This window comes from Punica granatum, chromosome 1 (assembly GCF_007655135.1).
Source record: "Punica granatum isolate Tunisia-2019 chromosome 1, ASM765513v2, whole genome shotgun sequence".
In the NCBI taxonomy this organism is placed as follows: Eukaryota; Viridiplantae; Streptophyta; class Magnoliopsida; order Myrtales; family Lythraceae; genus Punica; species Punica granatum.
The window spans coordinates 8,704,926-8,727,147 of NC_045127.1; the positions used below are offsets into that span (position 1 = coordinate 8,704,926).

The 22,222-nt window shown below is 38.5% G+C and overlaps 2 protein-coding genes across 2 annotated transcripts; one reads left to right on the forward strand and one right to left on the reverse strand.

The window, feature by feature from the left end:
* Positions 1–7,456: 7,456 nt before the first annotated feature.
* LOC116194651 (uncharacterized protein At4g06744) lies at positions 7,457–9,098 on the reverse strand. The gene has a single exon (XM_031523515.1). The coding sequence runs from the start codon at positions 8,884–8,886 to the stop codon at positions 7,621–7,623; it is 1,266 nt and encodes a 421-aa protein (XP_031379375.1). The 5' UTR covers positions 8,887–9,098; the 3' UTR covers positions 7,457–7,620.
* Positions 9,099–19,276: 10,178 nt separating this feature from the next.
* On the forward strand, positions 19,277–22,211 carry LOC116209751 (cysteine proteinase RD21A-like). Its single transcript, XM_031543457.1, has 5 exons — positions 19,277–19,888; positions 20,374–20,609; positions 20,743–20,883; positions 20,995–21,447; positions 21,801–22,211. The coding sequence occupies exons 1-5, from the start codon at positions 19,384–19,386 to the stop codon at positions 21,885–21,887; spliced, it is 1,422 nt and encodes a 473-aa protein (XP_031399317.1). The 5' UTR covers positions 19,277–19,383; the 3' UTR covers positions 21,888–22,211.
* The last annotated feature ends 11 nt before the right edge of the window (positions 22,212–22,222 follow it).

Consider the following 22,222-nt stretch of genomic DNA (forward strand, 5'->3'; position numbering starts at 1 on the left):
AAAATAAGGCCAAACAATACATGTTTAGGTTGTCTTTATTCAAAAGCAAGTAATATATGTTCAACTTAATTTGAAGTGTTGAATAGAATAAGTGCTTTTTGTTGAGCATGTTAATTCCACATGAAAAAAATAAAAGAATAACCATGAATTTATATGAGAATTGAACACCATCATTTATCAACTTAAGCTTATAAGTGAAAATGGGCCCAAACGCATAAAAGTCCAATGGAAATTCAATATGATATCAGATTACACGTATGCGCTCTCACGCACTTATGCGCATCAACATCATGCCAAACCTAGTATGTTCGAGAACAGTCAAAAAAATGCCTCGTATTAGTCCCCCCTCATCTGAGTATGGAAGATGAGCCCGACTCGAGGTCAACTATTGAAAGCAGGTGTTTAAGAGCACGTGACAGCGTATAAGCATAAATAAATAACACGTTGCACGTGAGGGCGGATGTTGAGGATGTTAATCCCACATAGAAAAAATAAAAGAATAACCATGAGTTTATAATTGGATACCATCAGTTATCAACTTGAGTTTTTAAGTGGGAATGCACCTAAATCCGTATAAATCTAATGGAAATTCAATACTTTTATAATTAGTCTAATTTTATTAGTGTGATAAAGGGTTGAAACTTGAAAGTTTTATATTATTTCAGATCCTATCAATTAAGCTACAACTTTCTTTTTTCAACTTGAGCCTCAATTAAATTTTATATTATTATTCTCTAAATTAAAAATAAAGAGAGGCAAACCGAACGATCTAAGAAGGGAAAGGAGACAGTGGAGGCTCCAACTATGGCCATCACTATCTCAAGAGGTCGCTCGGCCTACCTCGGCTGGTTGATGGTGCTTGCCGTGGAAGCCACCACTACCTGGAGTGGTCACCCTCTCTCTCTTTTCAGAGAGTGAGAGATTGGAGCGAATGGCCTCCAATTTCAAACACCACAGTGCCAATTTATGATATTCACTATAGAGGTCGACAACAACCTCCTTGTGGTGGTAGTGGCCAATGACCCATGGAGTTGTCGGAGATCTATGTTAAGACAGGTGGCCGGCTATGGGGTCGCTATTGTCCTCCTCTCTCAACCCCCTCAACACCCACCCCGAGTGGGAGATTGAAGTAAAGGGGCTGCAACTACAGACACTACTACGCCATTGATAGAAGTTGCCAAAAACCTCTTTTGTGATGGTGGTGGCCGGTGACCAATGATGTCGCCAGTGACCTCAATTGAGACCGGTGGCCGGCTACGGATTCGCTACCTTCCCCTCCCTCGGCATACCCCCTACCCTATCCTCTCCGGGCTGAGTGGAAGAATGGGAATTGGTTAGCAATTACTGAAAACCATAAGGCCCCGCTGCAAATTTTAAGAAATTGATAATTGATTGAGTGAATAAGTTAAAGTAGGTTGTCAATTACTTAATCATTAGTTCATCACTTAATAAGTAATTTTTTGTATTTATCAAATAGATTAAATTCAATTAAGAGTTTAAAATTTAATTTCAGCACTTAATTAATGTTATTAAATATCACCTTAGATCCAGAACCTCGTCTTGGGGTCCACCGATTGTTAAAGGATGCATTTTGGTCTTTCTAGTTGAGTAGTGAACAGATAGAGAGCTTTAGTTTTCTGCGGTGGGATTGCATGAATCATGCCTTATTGTATCGGTTTTCTTTAGTATCAAGCATTGTATCCGCAGGTTTTAAAATCCAATGAGAATCTGCCCGCATTTTGTTTCACTCGATCGCCCCAATTGCATCGGGAATCCTCTTGAAGCTATACATATGGACCATAATGAGTACTGAAAAGAAGGTTCATAGAACCACTGAGATCATCAAAATGAATTATATGGCACGATGGGCTAGCTGGAATCGTACTTTGCGGCTAGGGAATGGTTGGGTAAGTCAATTTTCCATCAATGAGATTAGGCCTTGGAAACTATTATTCCATTGCATAACTAGAAGTTTAATTATGTCAATTAGTGCAATAGACATTAGACAATGTGGACCACTGAATTGCATGGTACTGCCAATACGTATATCTAGGCTCGGCTTATCAGCTAGTGACCCGTTGCTAAAGCATAGTGTGAATGTTTATGACAGAAATAGCCTTGAAAAAGATATGCTATTATGAGTTCTGAACTGATGGATTGGGCAGATTGTGAATATAGTATGTAAATTAATGGTTACATTAGGCCCGGAATGTGGATGTTCGTGCTCATAATACACATAGCAATACATTTTTTTATTTTTTTATTCAAAAGAGGCCCAATACGGCAACATTTTTTTTTTGGGTGAATCCCAACACATTTCTTTCTCTGTGTGAACCACAGTATCCGGAAGTATAATTGGGTCCCGATGAATCTAATCGAGTTGGGTTGACCCACTAAGGGGTAAAGTTTTTCCAGCGTAGATTTTTTGCATTTATAAGGACTCTAACCCAAGACCTTACTTAAGCATAACAAACACCGAACCGTTTGAATCAACCCACGTTTGGTTAATCACAACACATTTATATGATTAAGGATTTGGTGCCCCTCGCCTTGCTTCTAGAAGTAATTTAATTATAAGGAGGCTTTTCTTACCATTTGGAGGTCGGTAGCAAGAAAGAATAATACCTTTAATTATTCCAGTGATTACCATCATTCTGAGCACTATCATATGTTTGACTTCGCTTGAGTTCTGATTTATTGTTAGATGATTTTCACGTTTTGTATGTTTCGTATTTAGGCAGCCGACTGCCCAATTCTTGTGAATGTGAGGGAAAATTTACAATGTGCGAAGTAGGAATTAATCCATTTCATGGAAATGTAAAACCCCTGGATGGAAGAGGATCAACAAAGTCATCCCCAAATTACAATCTTTTTCCGAGTCCCGAATGATAGGTATTATAAGATTACACACATAAATCCAGACCACGAGCAACGAACTTTTTTTTTTTTAACATCGAAAGCTCTTGGTGCATGACAAAATACCACGAAACCGGTTCCAGTAAAAACATCAATGATCAATAGGGTATATGATTTCTTCTCCGATAAAATGAGACGATACGGCGCCAATCGAGGAGAGCATATCTTAGCTTCCACTCTGCCAGGAGGCAGGAGAGACCCTTTTTTATTTGGAGACAATCAAAAAGCTTCAACATGGAAATTAAGAAGGAAAGCGCTCCTCAACAATGCAATATGCCCTGGATAAAGGAAATGTTGTTCTCCAGTCTTCCAGGGGCACCAACCCGATTGTTGCATTGGCTGCAAAGGGAACATCCAACATCGTAGCTAATGGGAAACAAAAACCGAACAGATCTGGGCCACTCACTCCCTATGTTGCGAGGGCCAAATTCGATATTATGTACGACAACAACTTTTTTCTTGGCTTGAATGAAGATGAAGTATGGAGCCGGTTACAAGGTACAAACCTAGTAAAGCTCTCTGCCCAGAGAGCTGGAGATCCCCATCATCAGCATGGCATCATCTCTGCAGCCAAGAGTGCTGCTCCACATCAGTGCAGTCCCCGGCGTGGCCTGGCCCGCCATTTCTTCTTTGCAATCGCCGATGCATCCAGTAGCCAGTGAGGAGTACAACACTTTGAGACTCTCGGCTAGGAGCTTCACCGGAAATGTAGTGGGCTCTTCTTGGACCATGGTTACTGAATTCGGTCGTGGGGGCTTATAACATCAATGGCTGGATCATTTTAGCAAACTCTTTCTGCTTTAATAATCTGATCTCACGTAAGTGATGTTCGTGTCTTTTCAGGTGATCGGATTGGATGGTTGAAATTTGGAGCTCAATGGCGCCTTCATTTAGGGCCTCTCCAGGAATCTCGCAGTTTCCTAATAGGGTTGTCCACTGTCCTGCCAGCCTCTGTAAGAAGTAGGCCCAGAAAGGCATATAAGTGAACTCCAATGGATCATTAGGCACGTACTCTTTTTTGGTTACACGGGATTCATGATTGTAATATAGTGAAATACAAATCCTAATAAATAAGGGTTGATTCAAATAGTTCGACGCTTGTACCCCTTAAGTAAGGTTTTGGGTTCGAGTCTTGTGAATGGAAAATTCTTGATTGGGAGAGTTTTACCTCTTCGTGGACTGACTCAGCTCCAAGTGGATTAGTCGAGAACGTAGAGCTACTGGATACTAAGGTACACACCGAAAAAAGAAAAAGAAAAAGAAAAAAGCTTGCATTTGGTTTTCAAGTTGGATAAATGATCCAACTCAATTTGATTTTGTATAATGATTATAAGTATTGACAAATATATTGAAGTATGGGAATATATATATATATGTATGTATGTATGTATGTATGTGTATGTATGTATAGATGTAAAAGTAGATAGGAAATTTATTATTAAAAATTGATTTTAAAAATGGTTAGAAAAAAGTATGAGGGAGAAAGTATTATTAATTTAAAGTTTAAAAATTTTTAGGAAAAAGTATGAGTAATAATATATTATTAAATGAAAGAAAAAGATAAAATAGTAATTATTATATTGTTGAATTTGGGGAAGAATAGAGTTGGATTATTATCCGAAAAACAAACAAGGATCCTAACAATGAATAAAGAGACATAAGTAGTCCTATTAGATAATTTGGTTTGCGTTTGGTTTTCGAGTTGAATAATTAATTCAACTCAATTTGATTTTATGCAATGATTGTAAGTGCTGAAAAATATATTGATGTATGTGTATATATATATGTGTGTGTGAAAGTAGATATGAAATTTATTATTAAAAAATATATGTTTAAAAATGATTATGAAAAAATATGAGCGAGGAAGTATTATTAAATGGAAAAAAGATAAAATAATAATTATTATATTATTGAATTTGAAGAAAAATAGTGGTGGATTATTATGCGAAAAATAAAGAAAGCGGCTCAGAGCATCTTGCCAAAATTTAACTGGATATGTAAACCGGAGGTAGGGCCCCTGATGGAGGCATTAGAATTTCCATTGGACCCTCATATATACTCTATATTATAGTACAACTTATGGAGAGAAGAGACTTCATATACTTCGTCATCGCATTTGGAGATAGAGATACCTACTATTTATCCTATCAAGTATGGAAATATATGTATAAATATGTCATTGATGATTGATATATCAGATGATCAATTATGATAGGACACACCATGTCACAAGAATGGTGGTACCTGAAAGGGTTGGCGCTTTGTTTCAAATGATCTTCGACATCTGTACTGATCAGAATCCGTACTACTCGTGACTTGAGATGTTCCGAGCCAGTGCTACCGATCAGACCTCCGTGAAACTCAGGCTGTTGATTGATTAACAGATATGTTCATGCTCCAGGTGATAGCGATGACACGGCAAACTGCAATCCATTTGTCCGAAACACCGACCTGAAGTCAGAATAGCAACAAGAAAAAGGTTGATTGATGTCTTTTCGGCCCAAATCAACGTATACATATTCCAAGTTGAGCAATGATTCATGTTCTTCATTACTTTTCGTCAATTTAAATAACCTTAAGTCGCACCATAGCATTAAGAACCTTCTTGAAGCCATAAATGGACGATAAAGAAACACTTCCGAATAAAGAAACTTATGGTGCGTTTGGTTTCAGAGTTAAAGTAATTTTGATTTTGATTGTGAAAAATGACAAACGATTGTGTAGTGTGTTGAGTTAAAGTTAAAGTTAAAATTTTTTACTTGGGAAATGTGTATTTTTATTGTGCAGTGTGTTGAGTTAAAGTTAAAGTTAAAATTTTTGTGATTTTAACTGCGAAACCAAACGAAACATTAAAGAGATTCAAAGAGAGCCACTTTGATTACTAAGGATGTCTTCCACATTTAAAATGCAATGGAAGTATGGAAAGATGAGCTGGACCCCTATATATATAGCAGCCGGCGATGTTACTAACTTAATGGAACGGGTTAGTGGAGCCGAATTTCCTATATACCAATGAGATTAGGCCCTTGGATATATTATCCCATTAGCCCTTCGCAATAGCCAATGTGAACCAAGGAAATTGCGATTATCACTGCTTACATATGTCTTGACTGGTCTATCCACTTGCCTAGGACGCTCAATTATATATGCTTGAATGGAGTGTACATGGATGGCCTTTCATCACAGCTATAGATCTGTTATTAAAGCATATATATACGAGAATTTTCAAAAATTAGCCTTGAACATATGTGCAACTACAAATCTTGTGAGTTTTGAAGAATAGGCTCGTCATCATATAAAATGTGAATTAATGGTTACAGTATGGCGCTCGAGTGTTGCATCCTCATGCTCATAATACATTCGTGATATGACAGCACATTCGCGATATGATAGCACATTATGATCAGGGACGTGGTGCTGAGAAAGGAGGCATGCTACTCCACCGAGTTCCAAGTCAGCTGCAGTAAAGAATGTTCCTTTGTTTCCCACCTGATCTCTTCTCCGCCCACTAAAACCCAAAGGGAAAAATAATAATAATAATAATAATAATAATAGAATGGGACCATTGATAATATTGTAATGGTTCCAACTTTCCTAGGGCACTACCATATGATTGACTCTTTATCCTATTATACGGTAGGAAAATTCTAATGTGATTTTGAGTGATCATAATATATTTGGTATATTAGTTCAAGAATTTAGTATTTCAGTTCAAGTTTTTAATATTTTTACTATTTATATTTGAATAAAAATACTAAACACTTAAAGCGAAAGCAAAAATAATAAACACTTATACTAATCATGAGTACTAAAAATACCAGACACTTGAACTGAAGTACTAAATACTTAAAATGAAAATACTAATACGTATTACCGTGAGTTCGAGTAATTTTAGAAAGACCTTATACTTTATTATTATGTTCGACAATTTTGTCGTGTGATGGTATTAGTTGTTCCAGAAGTTCGTAGGTTTCTTCAGTGGGCAGTGACTGCTTAGTGCATCTTTAAAAATTCTTGTGAACTGATAAATGATATATAATTTATATCATTAGCACATATAATACATGTTGCTATTTAGCAGGAAGTAAATAATGGAATGCCTTGGGAATTGATCTACATTAACAGTTCTGTTTTTATATGCAGATCCTCTTGACAATTTTGCCCATATCATGATTCGATGTATACGGAAGTGCTCGATTTTCCTAAGAATTTGGTAGGGTTCATTTTCAACAACAGGAAATGTTGACAAAGAAATCATAGGGCACGAATGGTCATGGTGTGGATTAGGACTGTTTTGGCAACGGTATTGATGTGCCATTGCAAGTGTAGCATCGGAAATTCGATTCGTCATTTAATATTCAATACGATTATAAAATCTCTATCTTACAGACAATTAACGGTTATGTTTTTATATGCATGTCCTTTTGACAATTTTGTAGATATCATGATTCGATGAGTACGTAAGTGCTTGATTTTCCTAAGAATGCGGTAATGATTTTCAACAACGTGAAGAAATATTGTCCATCTTGACAATGAAACGTTGAAGAAATCGTTCGGCACGAATGGTCATGTAATGCGTTAGGACTTTGTGGTAACGGTATTGACATGCCATTGCATTTTAGCGTAACATTGGAAATTCGATTAGTCCCGACATGACCACAAAGTCTCTTCTTACATACAAAAAAAAAATGGAGTTTCTAAGTTTCAAGGAGTAGGAGCACTCCCAGGAATCAATGGAACATCTGATGAACTGGGATGAGGACGACTGCATGGTACATAGTTGTAAGTCCATATCCGAGGACACAAAAATCTCGAACGTGAGAAGAACCCTGCGCACTCAGATACAGGCCTCTGTGACGGGAGATTGGGGATGCAGTTGTTCCTCACGTCGAGTATCCCTCTCTCGATCAGGGCCCTACACCACGGTCCCACATTAGTGAAGTAATTATTCGACAGGGAGAAGTTCATCAGGTTCTTCCCAATTCCAAGCCAGCATATCACCTCAGGGACAATCCCGTGGAGGGAGTTCCCGGCGAAATTCAGTTGTTCCGCCTTGTCAAGGCAAGCCAGAGAGGCTGGTAAAGGACCCGTTAGACGATTGTACCCAATATCGAGCACTACCGCCTCATTTAGTAACCCGATCTCGTATGGAATGCAACCTGTAAACTGGTTGTTCAGGAACAGCACTTCGGTTAAGCTGGACAGGGCCCTGGAAATGCTCCTAGGAATAGGGCCCGTGAACTTGTTGTTTGCTAACGTAAGGTAGAGAACGTGATTGCTCCCTATGTCATCAGGCAGCCTCTGGTCGAAGTCGTTATTGTTGAGGAAGAGCACGTCGAGGTTCTGGGCGAATATCTGGGGCGGCACTGATCCGGTGAAGGAATTGAACCGAAGATCCAGGAAAGTGAGATCTGGCATTCCTAATAGCACACTAGGAAATGGCCCAGAAAATCTGTTATTGCTTAAGTCGAGCTCGTACAGGTAAGGGAGCTTCGCGATGCTAGAGGGAATCATGCCCCCAAAGTTGTTGGAATTTGCATGGAAGAGGGCAAGGTCGGGGAGCTGATCAAGGAACCCCTCGAGGGTCGGAGCAAAGAGCTGGAAACCATTGAAATCAATGGAAGCCAAGGTGGTTGCGGAATTATTGTCTGGCGGGCTGTCGCAGTAGAAGCCTTGGTAATTGCAGATGTCCGGGCCCTGCCATGTCTTTGTGATTCCTAGCGGGTCCAAGGTGATGATGGACTTGAAGGCTTGGATCACCGGGTAGATCACCGCGAGCCTCTGGTCGAGGAATTCCAGGATTTCCGGGACGAGAGGGAGATCCGGGACGAGAGGGAGGTCCGGGACGAGCGGGAGGTCCGAGGAGTTGAGGAGGTTTGGTTCGGCTTCGGACGAGAGGCATGTCAGGAATACGAGGACTGCGAGGAACACCGAAGCCGTGGCAGTTGGAGATGAAATGGTTCTGATCATTGCTTCCCTTCTAATTTCAGGAGGCGATGGGCTTGCCAGAGAGAATTGACAAGAAATGGGAATTTGTGGCAAGTCACTATGAAATGATTAGGGATAAAAAAGATTTGTTATTTAAAGTCTGTGCCCACTTTCTTACTTATAGTATACATCTACACTGAAGACTACTCCCTTCCCTTCCCAACTACCAGAGAACAGCAAGCCATGCCCATTTTCCACTAATGATTGCAGCCAAGGCATGCGCCCCTCTTTATCAAAGATTTCTGCTGAAGCATAAACGTCATCATAGCTTTTTGTGTCAAAAATATAATTAATTATCTTTTAGTTCTGTGATGTTACCGGACGACCTGTCTCGATCGAGGCCGTGGGAGCCCTGACCAAGTTCGTTCTACCACGACTTACTAGCAGGATAGGCTTGTGCTCAGCAGCCGCTGATCGAGGTGGCTCAGCTTAGACTTCTGCTGCCTAACTCTCCCCAAGTTCTTCCTTCCCCTTTTGGTTGTCAAAGGAGAAGTCCTTTTCTATTTGGAACATTGACGATAATTGTAGGAATTGTACCTAATAGATAAGCAGTATTTGGACAGTACCCAAACTGCTCTTTGAATTTTCTCACTTTTCCGAATGCTTTCTTTAGCTCCATTTTCTAAGGAGGCAGGTCCAACTTTTCGACTCGAAGTGAATGTCTCCTCCTCCTCCTCTATTGATGTCCTGTAAAAGGATTGCTCCTCATAGGCTTCATAGACATATGCTGGAATGATTTCTCGACTGTCCGGTAAGTTCGACAAGGGTCCATGGTTAATGGCCCTGAGAAAACCATGCTACTCCAATTTGGTATTTATACAGATGGAAGCAAGAGAGCGATTCTTTTCCTTTTGGTGATAACACGTGAAAACGCGATGTACCAAAAAAAGTAATACGAACATTGTGGCATGCAACTTCCGATTGATGTGTCATGCATTATCCTATGGAGCCCGTAAAACTTATTTTTATTTTCAATTTTACTTGATATTAGATTAGAATTCATTCATGCCATCTTACTGAATGACAACCACTTAATATTTTCTTCTATTCGACTTGTTAGCGTACTTGTTATTAGGGTAACAACGCATATATCGTTCAATAGTGTCAAAAGAATATTTATTAGTCCGAACGTGGTTCACGACATAGATACCATATTGAGATTTTGGTTGCATTGGCTAAAGCCTTCTCACTTCATCCTTCCGATTTCCAAGGAAAGTGATCTACAGGAGTTTGGTTATGGCAAGACATGAGGAATACATTCAACACTTTATGCGGGACTCTTTAGTAATTACTCAATACATATTATATATGATCACCAGCGACCTTGATTGAATGGTGATAGCAGGTGTCAAGTCACCACAGATCTGATATACTCTCTCTCTAGTTTGCAATTTTTTTTTTCCTGGTGATGCCATTGCACCAGTTGAGGTCGCCGACGACCTCTGGAGTCGCCAGCGCCCTCATCAAGTTGGTCGTTGGCGACGTCAGGCATGCCACCTCCCATTTCCCTCTCAAGCTTTGATCTTCGATGTTAATTCTTTTTCTTTTTTTCAAATTTTTATGTAAAAGTATTAAATAAACTATTGGGCATATTTTGGCATAAATAAAAACTATTGGACATGTAGGAAATTTTTCTTTTTAACCCAATCCCAAACCATAGACTACACTAAGCATTAAATTATGATGATCTGTGAGATCATCCCATCGATATCCTTATTCCTAACCCGATGATCAAACATTGCCTTAGTACGTCCACGTTTCCAACCAATTAAAAAAATTTCATGTACTAGTAACATCATAATTATTTTATTTATTTTTTATTTACTTAGCAATCAACATTTAAATTATTTTCCGGATATACTACGACATGGTGAACATAGAATATTTAGAATTATTTCTAGGAAAGAGAGCGTCAGAAGCATCTTTCAAATTGAGGTCGTTTAGCATTAGCATTTTTTTTTTTGGAGAAAAAATCATTTTTGGCTCTCAGATTACCATTTTGTTTTCGTCCTCGACCTTATTTCTTGTTCAACTTCATCCTAAACGTGACGTCTTTTGTACTGTTTGGTCCTACCGTCACCTTTTCCATCCAAAACAAACTTTTCTTCATAAAAATTATTTTCAAAAATGGAAAAATAATAACGAAAATTTAAAATAGTAAAAAAGAAAGAAATTCAACGGCCAACAGGAGGGAGAGGGGTGGTGAGGGCCTGCCGGCAGCCCCCTGCCCCGGCTAGGTCAACGGCGACCTCGCCGGAGCGGCGGCCACGACTGCCCCCTCGAGGTCGCCAGCAACCACTGAGTTTGTTGACGACCTCAGATTGGAGGGGCGTGGTTGCTCGAGGCCCCTCTCCGAAGCGGGATCCAACCGTGGATCGCATTGTCATCTATCCTCTTTCGTTGATAATTCTGATGATAATGTCAATTGACTGTTGATTATTACTTGCAGTTGATTGATCGAGTGTTTCCAAGCGAAAAATCCGAACAACCCCGATTCGTCGAAATCTTTGATCGATGGCGGCGGAGTAAGGCTCCGTACCTTTACCAGAAGAAAAACCCAGAAAGCCCAGTTGAATGAAGAGGCTTGGCAACTCGAGACTCTCTGGGTGCTTTCATGTCTTATCTGCACAGCCACATGCCTTGATCTTGATCATATAAAGATCTCCCATCATCAAATTCTCCATAATTCAAAACAACTCATTGAGTAATCAGATGAAATCACTTCTATAATGGAAGAAAGACAAGCTAAAATCGCTAAAGTCCACAGATTCTTTGAATTCAAGTTTCAAGGGAGCGAAACAGAGAACTCGATCAGTGATTACGTGTTTCCAGAGAACCTCACGAGTAGTGGTGCCGCAACGGCAATATACGAGAGGGAGTTTCCGTCAATGCTAGAGGGGGCTGGACAAGAAGGCGCGCGGGGTGGAGGTGGCAGTGGGGGCGCCACCAAAGAAGTTTCAGGGGTTGGGTTGGGGGTGGCGATGGCGGTGGCGGTGGGAACCAGCTCCATTTTGTTGTAAAATTTATTTTTTTTCATTTTTTTATTATTATTTTTATTTCCGAAAATGATTTTTATTAAGAAAAGTTACTTTTGGATGGAAAAAGTAATGTAGGACCAAACAGAACAAAAATTGTAACGTTTGGGACGAAAATGAACAAAAAAAATAAGGTTTAGGATGAAAATGAAAAGTGACCAAACATTGAGGACCAAAAATAACTTTTTTCCCCTTTTTTTTTCTTTCATCATCACAAAATGAATGGACGCAATGATCTTATCTAGTACGGTACACATGCCACTTCTATACGGCATTCTCAACTTCTATAGGGGAAATTCTTAAGTTTAGTAGTCGCAAGTCCCTATACTAAATGTTTTCGTACTCAAAAATAAGGTTTCGTATAATGGAAATAACGTTTCTTATAAAATAATCGGTCAACTACGTGGAAGAACGACTGATATTTTATACGAAACATTATTTTCCTTATACAAAACGTTATCGCGTGGAATTTTATTAAATGGGTTAAATGCATGTATGGCATCTCAAACCTTCATTTTGATGCCATAAGAGATTTTAAGATAATCACAATCATTTATCTAAATGGTTAATTTTGTTGGATAGAGTGTAATTTATTGGTTTATTCACTGGTAATTTCCAATCATGTATTCAAATTAAAAACGCATGAAAAAAAAAATGAAGCAGCAAAGAAAAAAGGGGGTGGGGGATGAAGGAAAGCACTGGGCTGTGAAAGCGTTGTGCATATCAAACCCATCCTTTTTTTTTTTTGGCCCCTTCCCATTTTTTTCCGAATTTTAGGACCAAAATTAAAATAAAAAAGTTAAAAATTTGAGAATAATAATAGTAAAAAGAAAAGTTTAAGGACCAAAAGTGATAAAAAAAATTAACAATGAGGTTCATTATGTCTTACGAAGGGAATCACATGGTGTTATTTGTCTTTAGAAAAATCACATGGTGTAATTTATCTCAAGCTCAAACCACAATGTGATTTTTGTACTTTTCCCTAAAGTTTTTTATTGATGTGTTACTTGAGTAACTAAATCGATGGAGAACGTTTCAAAATATGATGGCCTTATGTCCCCGTTTTCCTTTTCTAGGCATGTGGTACTCCTTTATTTTTGCCAGATATAAGATGATCACAATTGTCTTATCTAATATATATTAACATTATTAAGTATGGCGTGACTTATATAAATTTATTCACTAATAGGTTGAAATAGGTTTGAAAACCTATTACATGGAATTCCATTAAATGGGTTAAATGCGTGTATGGTATCTCGAACCTTCCTTTTAATACCATATCAGATTTTAAAATAATCACAATCGTCCATCTAAAAGGTTAATTTTTTTGGATACGGGGTAGTTTATCGATTTATTCACTGGTAATTTTCAATAATCATGTATCCAAATTAAAAACGCATGAGAAAAAAAAAATGAAGTAGCAAAAAAAGGGGAAGAAGGGGGGCGAGGAGGTTGGGGTTTGGTGAAGGAAAGCATTGGGCCGTGAAAAGCGTTGTGCATATCAAACCCATCCTTGTTCATACCCATGACTCAATGGATTAGGCCCTTTTTGGGTTTAAGCACTTTGGATTGGGCTTTCTTCTAGCATAATTGATAGTGCTTTATGGATAGCCCAATTTACATTATGTTTGAAACATATATATATATATATATATATATATATATATATATATATAAAATTGGGCGGACCGCCCTAGATGTCTCGAACGTATAAACATCTATTTAGATATGTATTCACGTGTACTATCTATCGTATATGTCGTACCATTTACATCTATATATGCAATTAGATAGGTGAATTTTGTATTTCTTTATGAAAGGGAGTGGACATTTTTTTCATTAGTTGTTTGTATATTTGTTGGGTTTGATGGATATATATGATCTTATGGAAGAGGTGGTTGATTGATATTTGATACCAAGTCTCCATCTACTTCTTACCTATTAAGAAGAACAAAAGAAAAATAAAAGGATCTCCATCATCTCTCATTTGTCCCCTTCTCCATGAATCCCAATTAAAGCCTCACATTGAAACTCCCACATCATAATCCCTATGGGCCCCACCAAAGGCTGAATTTTTCAAAGCCAACGCCGCCCGTCTCTACTCACGCTTTCCCCTCTTCTTGTCCGCATGGTTGAGAAAAATTACGACAGAAAAATATATAATTTCTTTTCCAAAAAAAAGAAGAAGAAATTATTACGGAAGTGCGGTCACGGCACGGTATTAAAATCTTCCACCATTCATTATTTCGGGTCAACTCCGCATTTGCCCCAAATGGGATAAAGCTAAGATTTCTTCTTTTTATCGTGATAAATTTTTATTACATTTTCTATTGAAATTCTATAATTAGTCAAGCTACATCTTGGGATGATGTAACATGCTTGTGAAATTGTTTTAGATAGTAAAATGAGTTTGCTCCTCTCCAGTAGAAGTATTAAGAATCAGTTTGTTGGAAAATAATGAGATACCGTTCCGGGGAACTTGTTTGGTTCGGCATACGGCTCGTTGACAGATTTAATTGAAATTTTAGGACTCTAGTATGAAAATAATATGCACATGAATGTGTTAAGTTGGACATAAGGGCCTACTATTGAATCGACTCACGGGGGGATTAGATTGAGTTTTCGGGATTTTAGTCCGAAATGATGATAATGTTGAGTTATACCCATCTTTCTTCTTTTCATCTACAAATAAAGAAAAGTAATTATCTTATTATGGAGGAGTATAAGCATCCTCGTGATTGCATATGCCAAAAACATATTCATAAATTAGAACTCGAAAACCCCATAAATTGGTCTAACCCGAATCCATGAATCAAACTCAATTATTGTTTTCTTCATTGTCGCCACCTGCTCAATCAATTAACTATACTTGAATGCCTAGTGAAACAATTATTCAACGATCTACTTCCTTTTTGTTGTGCTAGTTGATACCAAACACGATTAATTTGCCTGCAAGACGGCGAGAGTTTTGATTTACTTTTGGGGTCATATTGGAATCACGATCACCTTATGATGTCATGTTCGGTGTCGCCTACCAAATCAAGCTATCGACCGCATAGATGTAACTGTCTACACGTATAGATAGTTCCCGAGGTTCTTCCAAATCTAAGGTTCCCCCTTGGCTCGATGACGACTTCATGAAAAGATATTTCTGTTGTATACGGAATATATTGCATGATATGCCAGGACAAGAAAACCAAAAAAAGATGCCTTCATTAAGTGCAAATATCATTCCATTGTAATACATGGTCGATAGTCTGAAATACGTTAGGAAATATATAAGAAAGAGGTTTACTGTAATGATATTAGATGACATAATTGTTATAAAAATTAAGCTGGGTTCCCTCTCTTAATTATATTGGAAATATATAAGAAAGAGGTTTAGTATAATGATATTAGATGACATTATCGCTCTAAAAATTAAACTGGATTTCTGAAGGAAACTGTTCGAGAAGGTCATTTGGTAAAGTGATCATCAATTCAACATATTAAATAGTCTTCATGCCGAAGGACTAATTACAATTTCTTTTCATAAGCAAATGAACATAGGATCAAATCACTTACGTAGATAGAAATTTAATAAGCTAACCATACAGGCTAGTCATTGCGCTAAAGGCTACATTAGAGCTACGGTTGAGAAATTTAGATTGCAAATTCAATGTGTTTATATGTTTGGTACTTGGTGTAATTTACGTCTAAATACGGAATTGAAGTTTTAATATATATATATATATATACATATATATATATAAATAGTCAATTGTGTTTGATGGAAAATTATAGGTGGAGTTGCATTGAAGGGGTATGAGTGTTACTTGTGCCAATGGTCATTTGACCAATGCATTGCATTAGTTAAGGTTAATACGTGATCGAAAGTTAAATTAATTAATTAAATAAAAAAGTTTCTTCGAGAGACACGATCCAAATAGAAGACATGTTTGCTCTCCCCGATAGTGCCTATTGAGAACAAATAAATAGATGCTCTGGCATTCAAAGTCAATTGATCAGTTAATTAATAATAATTTTAGGATATTGAGTGAGAAAATATGGGTGTTTTATGAGTTTACTAATTCTAAAATGCATAAAGACTTTATTGTATTCTTGGACAGACTCGTCAGAAGCTCAATATCAACTTCGTGTGAGGACGAATAACTTTTTTTGAAAAGTGTTGACTCGTGCCTTGAAACAATTATACAACATCGAAGATCATATTTGTCATATTTTCGATTCCAAATTCATGATCGACGTCGTCTTCTTCGACCGTCTCCGAAGTTCGTCTTCTACGTATCCAAATTCGATTCCATCTTCGTCTCCGAGCCATCTGCCTTAAGGTACAAATTCCCAACAGCTACCTCAACACACTCCGGTTTTATTATTGAACGATTTTCTTTTGGCCAAGATATTTGTGAAAACAATTGTCTTGTCCTGAATAGGATTGTAACTCACCCTACAAGGTAGACGTAGCTTATTGTGTATATATTTCGTTCTAAGCTAACTTGGTCTTTTTATGGAACGATGGCATGCCGATCTTTTCTGGTTCAAAATTTCCAGAAACAAACGAAAGACGGCGAAAGGGCCACGAAACTATCGATACAAAGAGAAAGGCAAATTCTCTACCTTTTGAGTGGGGCCCAATATGTAAAATGATATTATATTCTCACCCACCCGAAAAAATGATATTATATATTTAAAAAAATTGTAAAAAATGGCGGAACGCAATGTCGTATAGTAATGAGGAGATTACAGGTTCGACATCATGATGGGATTATTCGTAACATTTTAATAATTATTATGATTTCTATTTTATTATGCTAAATTCAATGATCCTCTTTTATAAATAAATGATATTATGTTGAAAAGAAATTATCTAATCCTCTTAAAAATCATAATCCATCTAATCTGAAAAAAGTTGATTCATCCATGACATGTCGGCGAAGGAGTTAAAGTGGCATTTAGTACGTTATTATTTAAGATTACTGATTATTTAGATTCCCACTATAAATATATTTTCACTTTTAAAATTACTGGTCGTTTATTATCATGTGTGGTATGGACTTGTAATTCATTTATGGTAATCTTGCTGGTAATTTAGATAAACACCCCATATTGAGAAATTATATTACTAGCTGAGTGAGAGAGTGGATTAATTGGGCATTCATATTTCTAGTAGTCTACATAGACTACGCTATACCAAGCAAAGGAAGGGGACTAGTAAGGAAGAAGTTATTGGATGATCATATTTCACCACGTTGCGTGATGAAACATCAATTTTTTTCGATTATAGAGGATGCACCAATTAAATTGCATAAAACAAGAGAATTTATGTTAATCACTCGAATAATTGTCATAATTATTTTTTATTAAAAAATTTTATTAGTTCCTTCTCGCCATGTCAATATGAGACAAAATGGTTTAAGATTTCCTCATGGTAAGGAGACTGTTATCCCTCTAAATAGAGAAATTTTTCGAAGATAATATTTCATCTCATGGCATAAAAAACACCAATAAGTATCGTGCAAAAAAAGAACACTAACAAGTATCTAAAAAAAATCACTAATAAGGTTGCTATCAATAAATAAAAAAGAATTCCATTTTAAATAAAATAACACCTTTTTTTTTATGTTCCTTTGAAAATCTTCCATCCAAACAAAGTAGCAAGTCATCAGAGCTAATTAAATTAAGTGCATGTATTTAATCATTTCTTGAACTGGATTTTGAGTGGGTTAATAGTTCTACTTTTACCCAATTATGAAACCGTAGAAGGACGACTCCAATTGTCGAGGAAATAATGTATTAGAAATTGCGTCTTTTTTCTTATTTATAAAGGACATTACGAAGACTAATTAGAGAAAAGTAAAGAAGCAATAAAGGAGTTTCATGCCAATAATTGATTCTTCTAAACCGAGAATGCTGCCCCATTTTTTCACACCATTTTTTTTCTTTCTTTTATTTTCGGTGGTTTTTTTTCCTTTCATTTTGGTGAACAAGATTTTTGGCCCTTTGATCTTTAGGGATCGTTTGGCTCCCTGATCGTTAAATTATGATGAATGTGAAGATTACAAAAAAAAATTTAACTATGAAATCATTTTACATGAGTTAAAAGTCGAAAAGTAAGATTGTTGTGTTTGGATTATATGAAATGTTGGTGGTAATATACTATATGATTTATTTTTATAAGGATAAAACGTGATTCACAGCCGTAATCCAAGAATACAGTGTTTCGACCGTAAAATTTTTTCCAACTACACCTCTAAAATCCTAACCTGGAAAAATGATTTTCTAATCACACCTGTAAAGATTTTACGTCCAAACAACGTATAATAGGTAGTGATCTTCGGATTTTCCTTGGGAAAGTCCGAAAACTACATTGATATCTAAACAGGCCTTACTTCGTAGTGATAGTCAGTTGAGAGATTGTATGCTCCGGGTGCATACTCCGTTCACGTATTCGGGTGGGCCAGCTACCCTTTTGAGACGCATGGAGAGCGTACACCCGGACTACAAATGATTCCACGGGCATCATAGAACTTCAGAGAAGAAAAGTGAGCATGACGTGGCCTCTTCTAATTCGCTCACTTCTTCGCTCGGATCTTTGCAGTACATTTCACGCTCGTGATTGGGCCCCTCTCCCCATTTGCGGAGCGCTCCAAATTCCGTGGGCCTCTGTCCGCTCTCTTTCTCGCCTTTGTGGAAATGGAATCTTATCTTATGTCATGGATGATTCTTGCCCCTAAACAATTTCAATGGTCAATCTTCAATTTCTCGAAAAAATTTAGAAAAAGAATTCACGATTCTGAATTTTGTGTCGATGTAATTGGCACATATGTATTGTTAAATGCACGTGAAATATAAAAATACAAAAATAATTGTATCCTCACCATTGTGAAAAAATATATATACGATATCAGCTCATTTTATCACCGTCCTTATTAAAATGCTTACGGAGTAAAGACAAGAAATCGCAGGTGATTAAAACATGTCTTTTTCGGCAAGTTTGACACGCATGATTTATCTATTGTAAATACGTACATGCCAGTCACTTATTAAGGCTTTGTATGTTTTGTGATATTGTGGGGGTAATCTGCTATAGATGGACATTAACTAAAGATTCCATTATTTGATTACATTTTTCTTATGAATCATCATGATTTGATTACATGATGATACGTAGAGAGGAGGGACATCCAATGAATTATTTCTTGTGCTATCCGTAGAAGTCAAACTAATTAAATAATTGTCATTATTCTTAACATTTTTAGCTTATATTCTCTTAAATTGGAAATTATAAGAATTTATTTGTTTCCGTCCAAGTCCCCATTCACTTGTTTACCTTTTTAAGTCCAACCTCTCCTCCCTCACTTCTCTCCCCCACCTTCCTCCTCCCTCCCTTCTCTCTCTCTCTGTCCGAAGGAATCTCAGTTGGTGTCAGACGGACATCACAAACATGGGTCTTCTCCGATCATCGCCGTCGTCCTCTTCCATGGCCATGTCCCTCCTAGTGCTGTTGACTCTGTCATCAGCCCTCGACATGTCCATAATCAGCTACGACGAGGCCCACGGCGGCGCCTCCGGTGGGGCCCCCATCAGGACCGAGGCCGGGGTTGCCGCCCTCTACGAGTCGTGGCTGGCACAGCACGGGAAGGCTTACAACGCTCTGGGTGAGAAGGAGAAGCGGTTCGAAATCTTCAAGGACAACCTCCGATTCATCGACGAGCACAACTTCTCCCCCGCGAACCGGACCTACCGGCTCGGGCTCAACCGGTTTGCTGACCTGACCAATGAGGAGTACCGGTCCATCTACCTGGGTACGAGGGTGGATGGGCGGCGGAGGGCCGCCGGGTCCAGGCGGAGCAGCCGGTACGCCGCGGAGGCCGGTGAGGAGCTTCCGGCCTCCGTTGACTGGAGGAAGGAGGGTGCTGTCGTCGACGTCAAGGACCAGGGAAGCTGCGGTGAGCTTCGCAATCTTTACACTGATGATTGATTAACGATAAATCAAGTTTTGATTTTTAAGTAGTCAATAAGTTGTGCTGTGTGTTATAGATCGACCGATCCAAGAATCGGGAATCCTTGATAGTTTATGGATGACTTCTTGAGAAATTAGTGAAATTTACGGCCCGAAAATGGGACAATTTAGAAAAAAAAATTTGAAGGATAGAAAGATTTATATCTGTTGGGCAGCTTAGGAAACACTTGCTTGTGTTATGCAAGTCAATTAGCAGCTCTCGCCTGCTTATCATGTACTCCGGCGGGATGATCGAGAGAGAAAAATCAGGACGATGTTGAGGTCCATTAAGGTTGTCAGATGTCAGGCCCATGGGCCGTTTTGATGTATGCAGTAGTCCAAGTTAAAGTTTGGTCAAGATGTATGATATGGTATTCTCTTGATAGAATACATTGGATAACTTTGTGACATGCCACGTGATTTGAACTGAAGGGAGTTGCTGGGCATTCTCGACGATTGCCGCTGTGGAAGGTATAAACAAGATTGTCACAGGCGACTTGATCTCGCTGTCTGAGCAAGAGCTCGTCGACTGCGACACGTCCTACAATGAGGGGTGCAACGGTGGTCTCATGGACTATGCGTTTGAGTTCATTATCAACAACGGAGGCATAGACTCTGAAGAAGACTATCCCTACAAGGGCTACGATGCCACGTGTGACCAATACAGGGTTAGTGCTGAGTGCTTGGAGCATTGTTGCAGTTTTTTGTTGCTCCTGCATAATTATTGGTTTTAAATTTCGACATGTTTTGGGCCACGAAACATATTTTCATGTCATTCCATTTGCTCTGTGACTTTCTCAGAAGAACGCAAAGGTTGTGACAATCAATGGTTATGAAGACGTTCCTGAGAACGACGAGAAATCGTTGCAGAAGGCTGTTGCTAATCAGCCTGTGAGCGTTGCTATTGAAGCCGGTGGGAGGGCCTTTCAGTTCTATGATTCGGTAATGCACTCTCTGCATCACCTGTTACGTAGAAAAATTATTTCTAACAAGCTTGAGCTAATCTAACTTAACTTGAGCTGTTTCTTACTATTATATTTGGAATCTCGACAGGGTGTATTCACTGGAACATGCGGAACTGCACTGGACCATGGTGTCACAGCTGTGGGATACGGGTCAGAAAATGGAGCTGACTACTGGATTGTGAAGAACTCGTGGGGCGACAGCTGGGGAGAGAAGGGCTACATAAGGATGGAGAGGAATGTGGCCAATTCCGTAGCAGGCAAGTGTGGGATTGCGATGGAGGCCTCATACCCGCTTAAGACTGGCCAGAACCCTCCCAACCCAGGTCCCTCTCCTCCTTCTCCAATCAAGCCCCCGACTGTGTGTGACAGCTACTATACATGCCCGCAGAGTAACACCTGCTGCTGTGTGTATGAATATGCAAGCTACTGCTTCGCTTGGGGATGCTGCCCATTAGAAGCCGCAACTTGCTGCGAGGACAACTACAGTTGCTGCCCCCACGAATACCCGATATGTGACGTCAATGCTGGCACTTGCTTGATGGTAATATAACTGAAACTTTCTGATTCTATATAAAAATCCTCGTACCCCATAGAGACTCCACTAACTATACATGTCAGGAGCCGCTGCTTCATCATAAAAATGACCAGATTAGTTGATACACAATGTTCTAAACTAGTTGGTTAGTCTCAACAATTCGTAATGCAAGGTGCTGACGCTGAGGCAAGTGATATGGTTAATGTTTATGAAGAGTTGTATGTCGATTTTCAGAGATATGTGAGAGCTGGGAAGTTGGCGAGATAACTGGGATTATGGGCATGTAATATGAAGTAATTTCCTTAGCAGATCACCAGTTAGTTTCATGTTGTTGACAATTTGCTTTTTGTGGGGAACAGAGCAAGAACAGCCCGTTCAGCATCAAGGCATTGAAGCGTACTCCTGCGAAGTTCCATTGGGCTTTTGGGAGAAAGAGCAGTGTCTAATTCAGTTCTGGGGAATTTAGCTGCGGACAAGGTTGTTGATTTCGTTCTGCCGCAAACCTTCAGAAATTCTTAAGATTTCATATCCTGAGAAAGGATATGCCTATCCTGCTAATATGTTATGAAGGACAAGGATTAGTTATTATGTAAATAGGGATTTTAGCCATTTATCTAGGCATGCATTCGAATCTACAGCTGCAGCAGATTTGCAAACATTATCCAGAACCCAAATTTCCTATGTAAATCCATTATTGTCCTTATAAAGGATTATGTAATGTGCTCTTTTCTCAATGTAATTCCGATGCTTTCATACAACCTAAGCTTCCCAGAAATGCTTT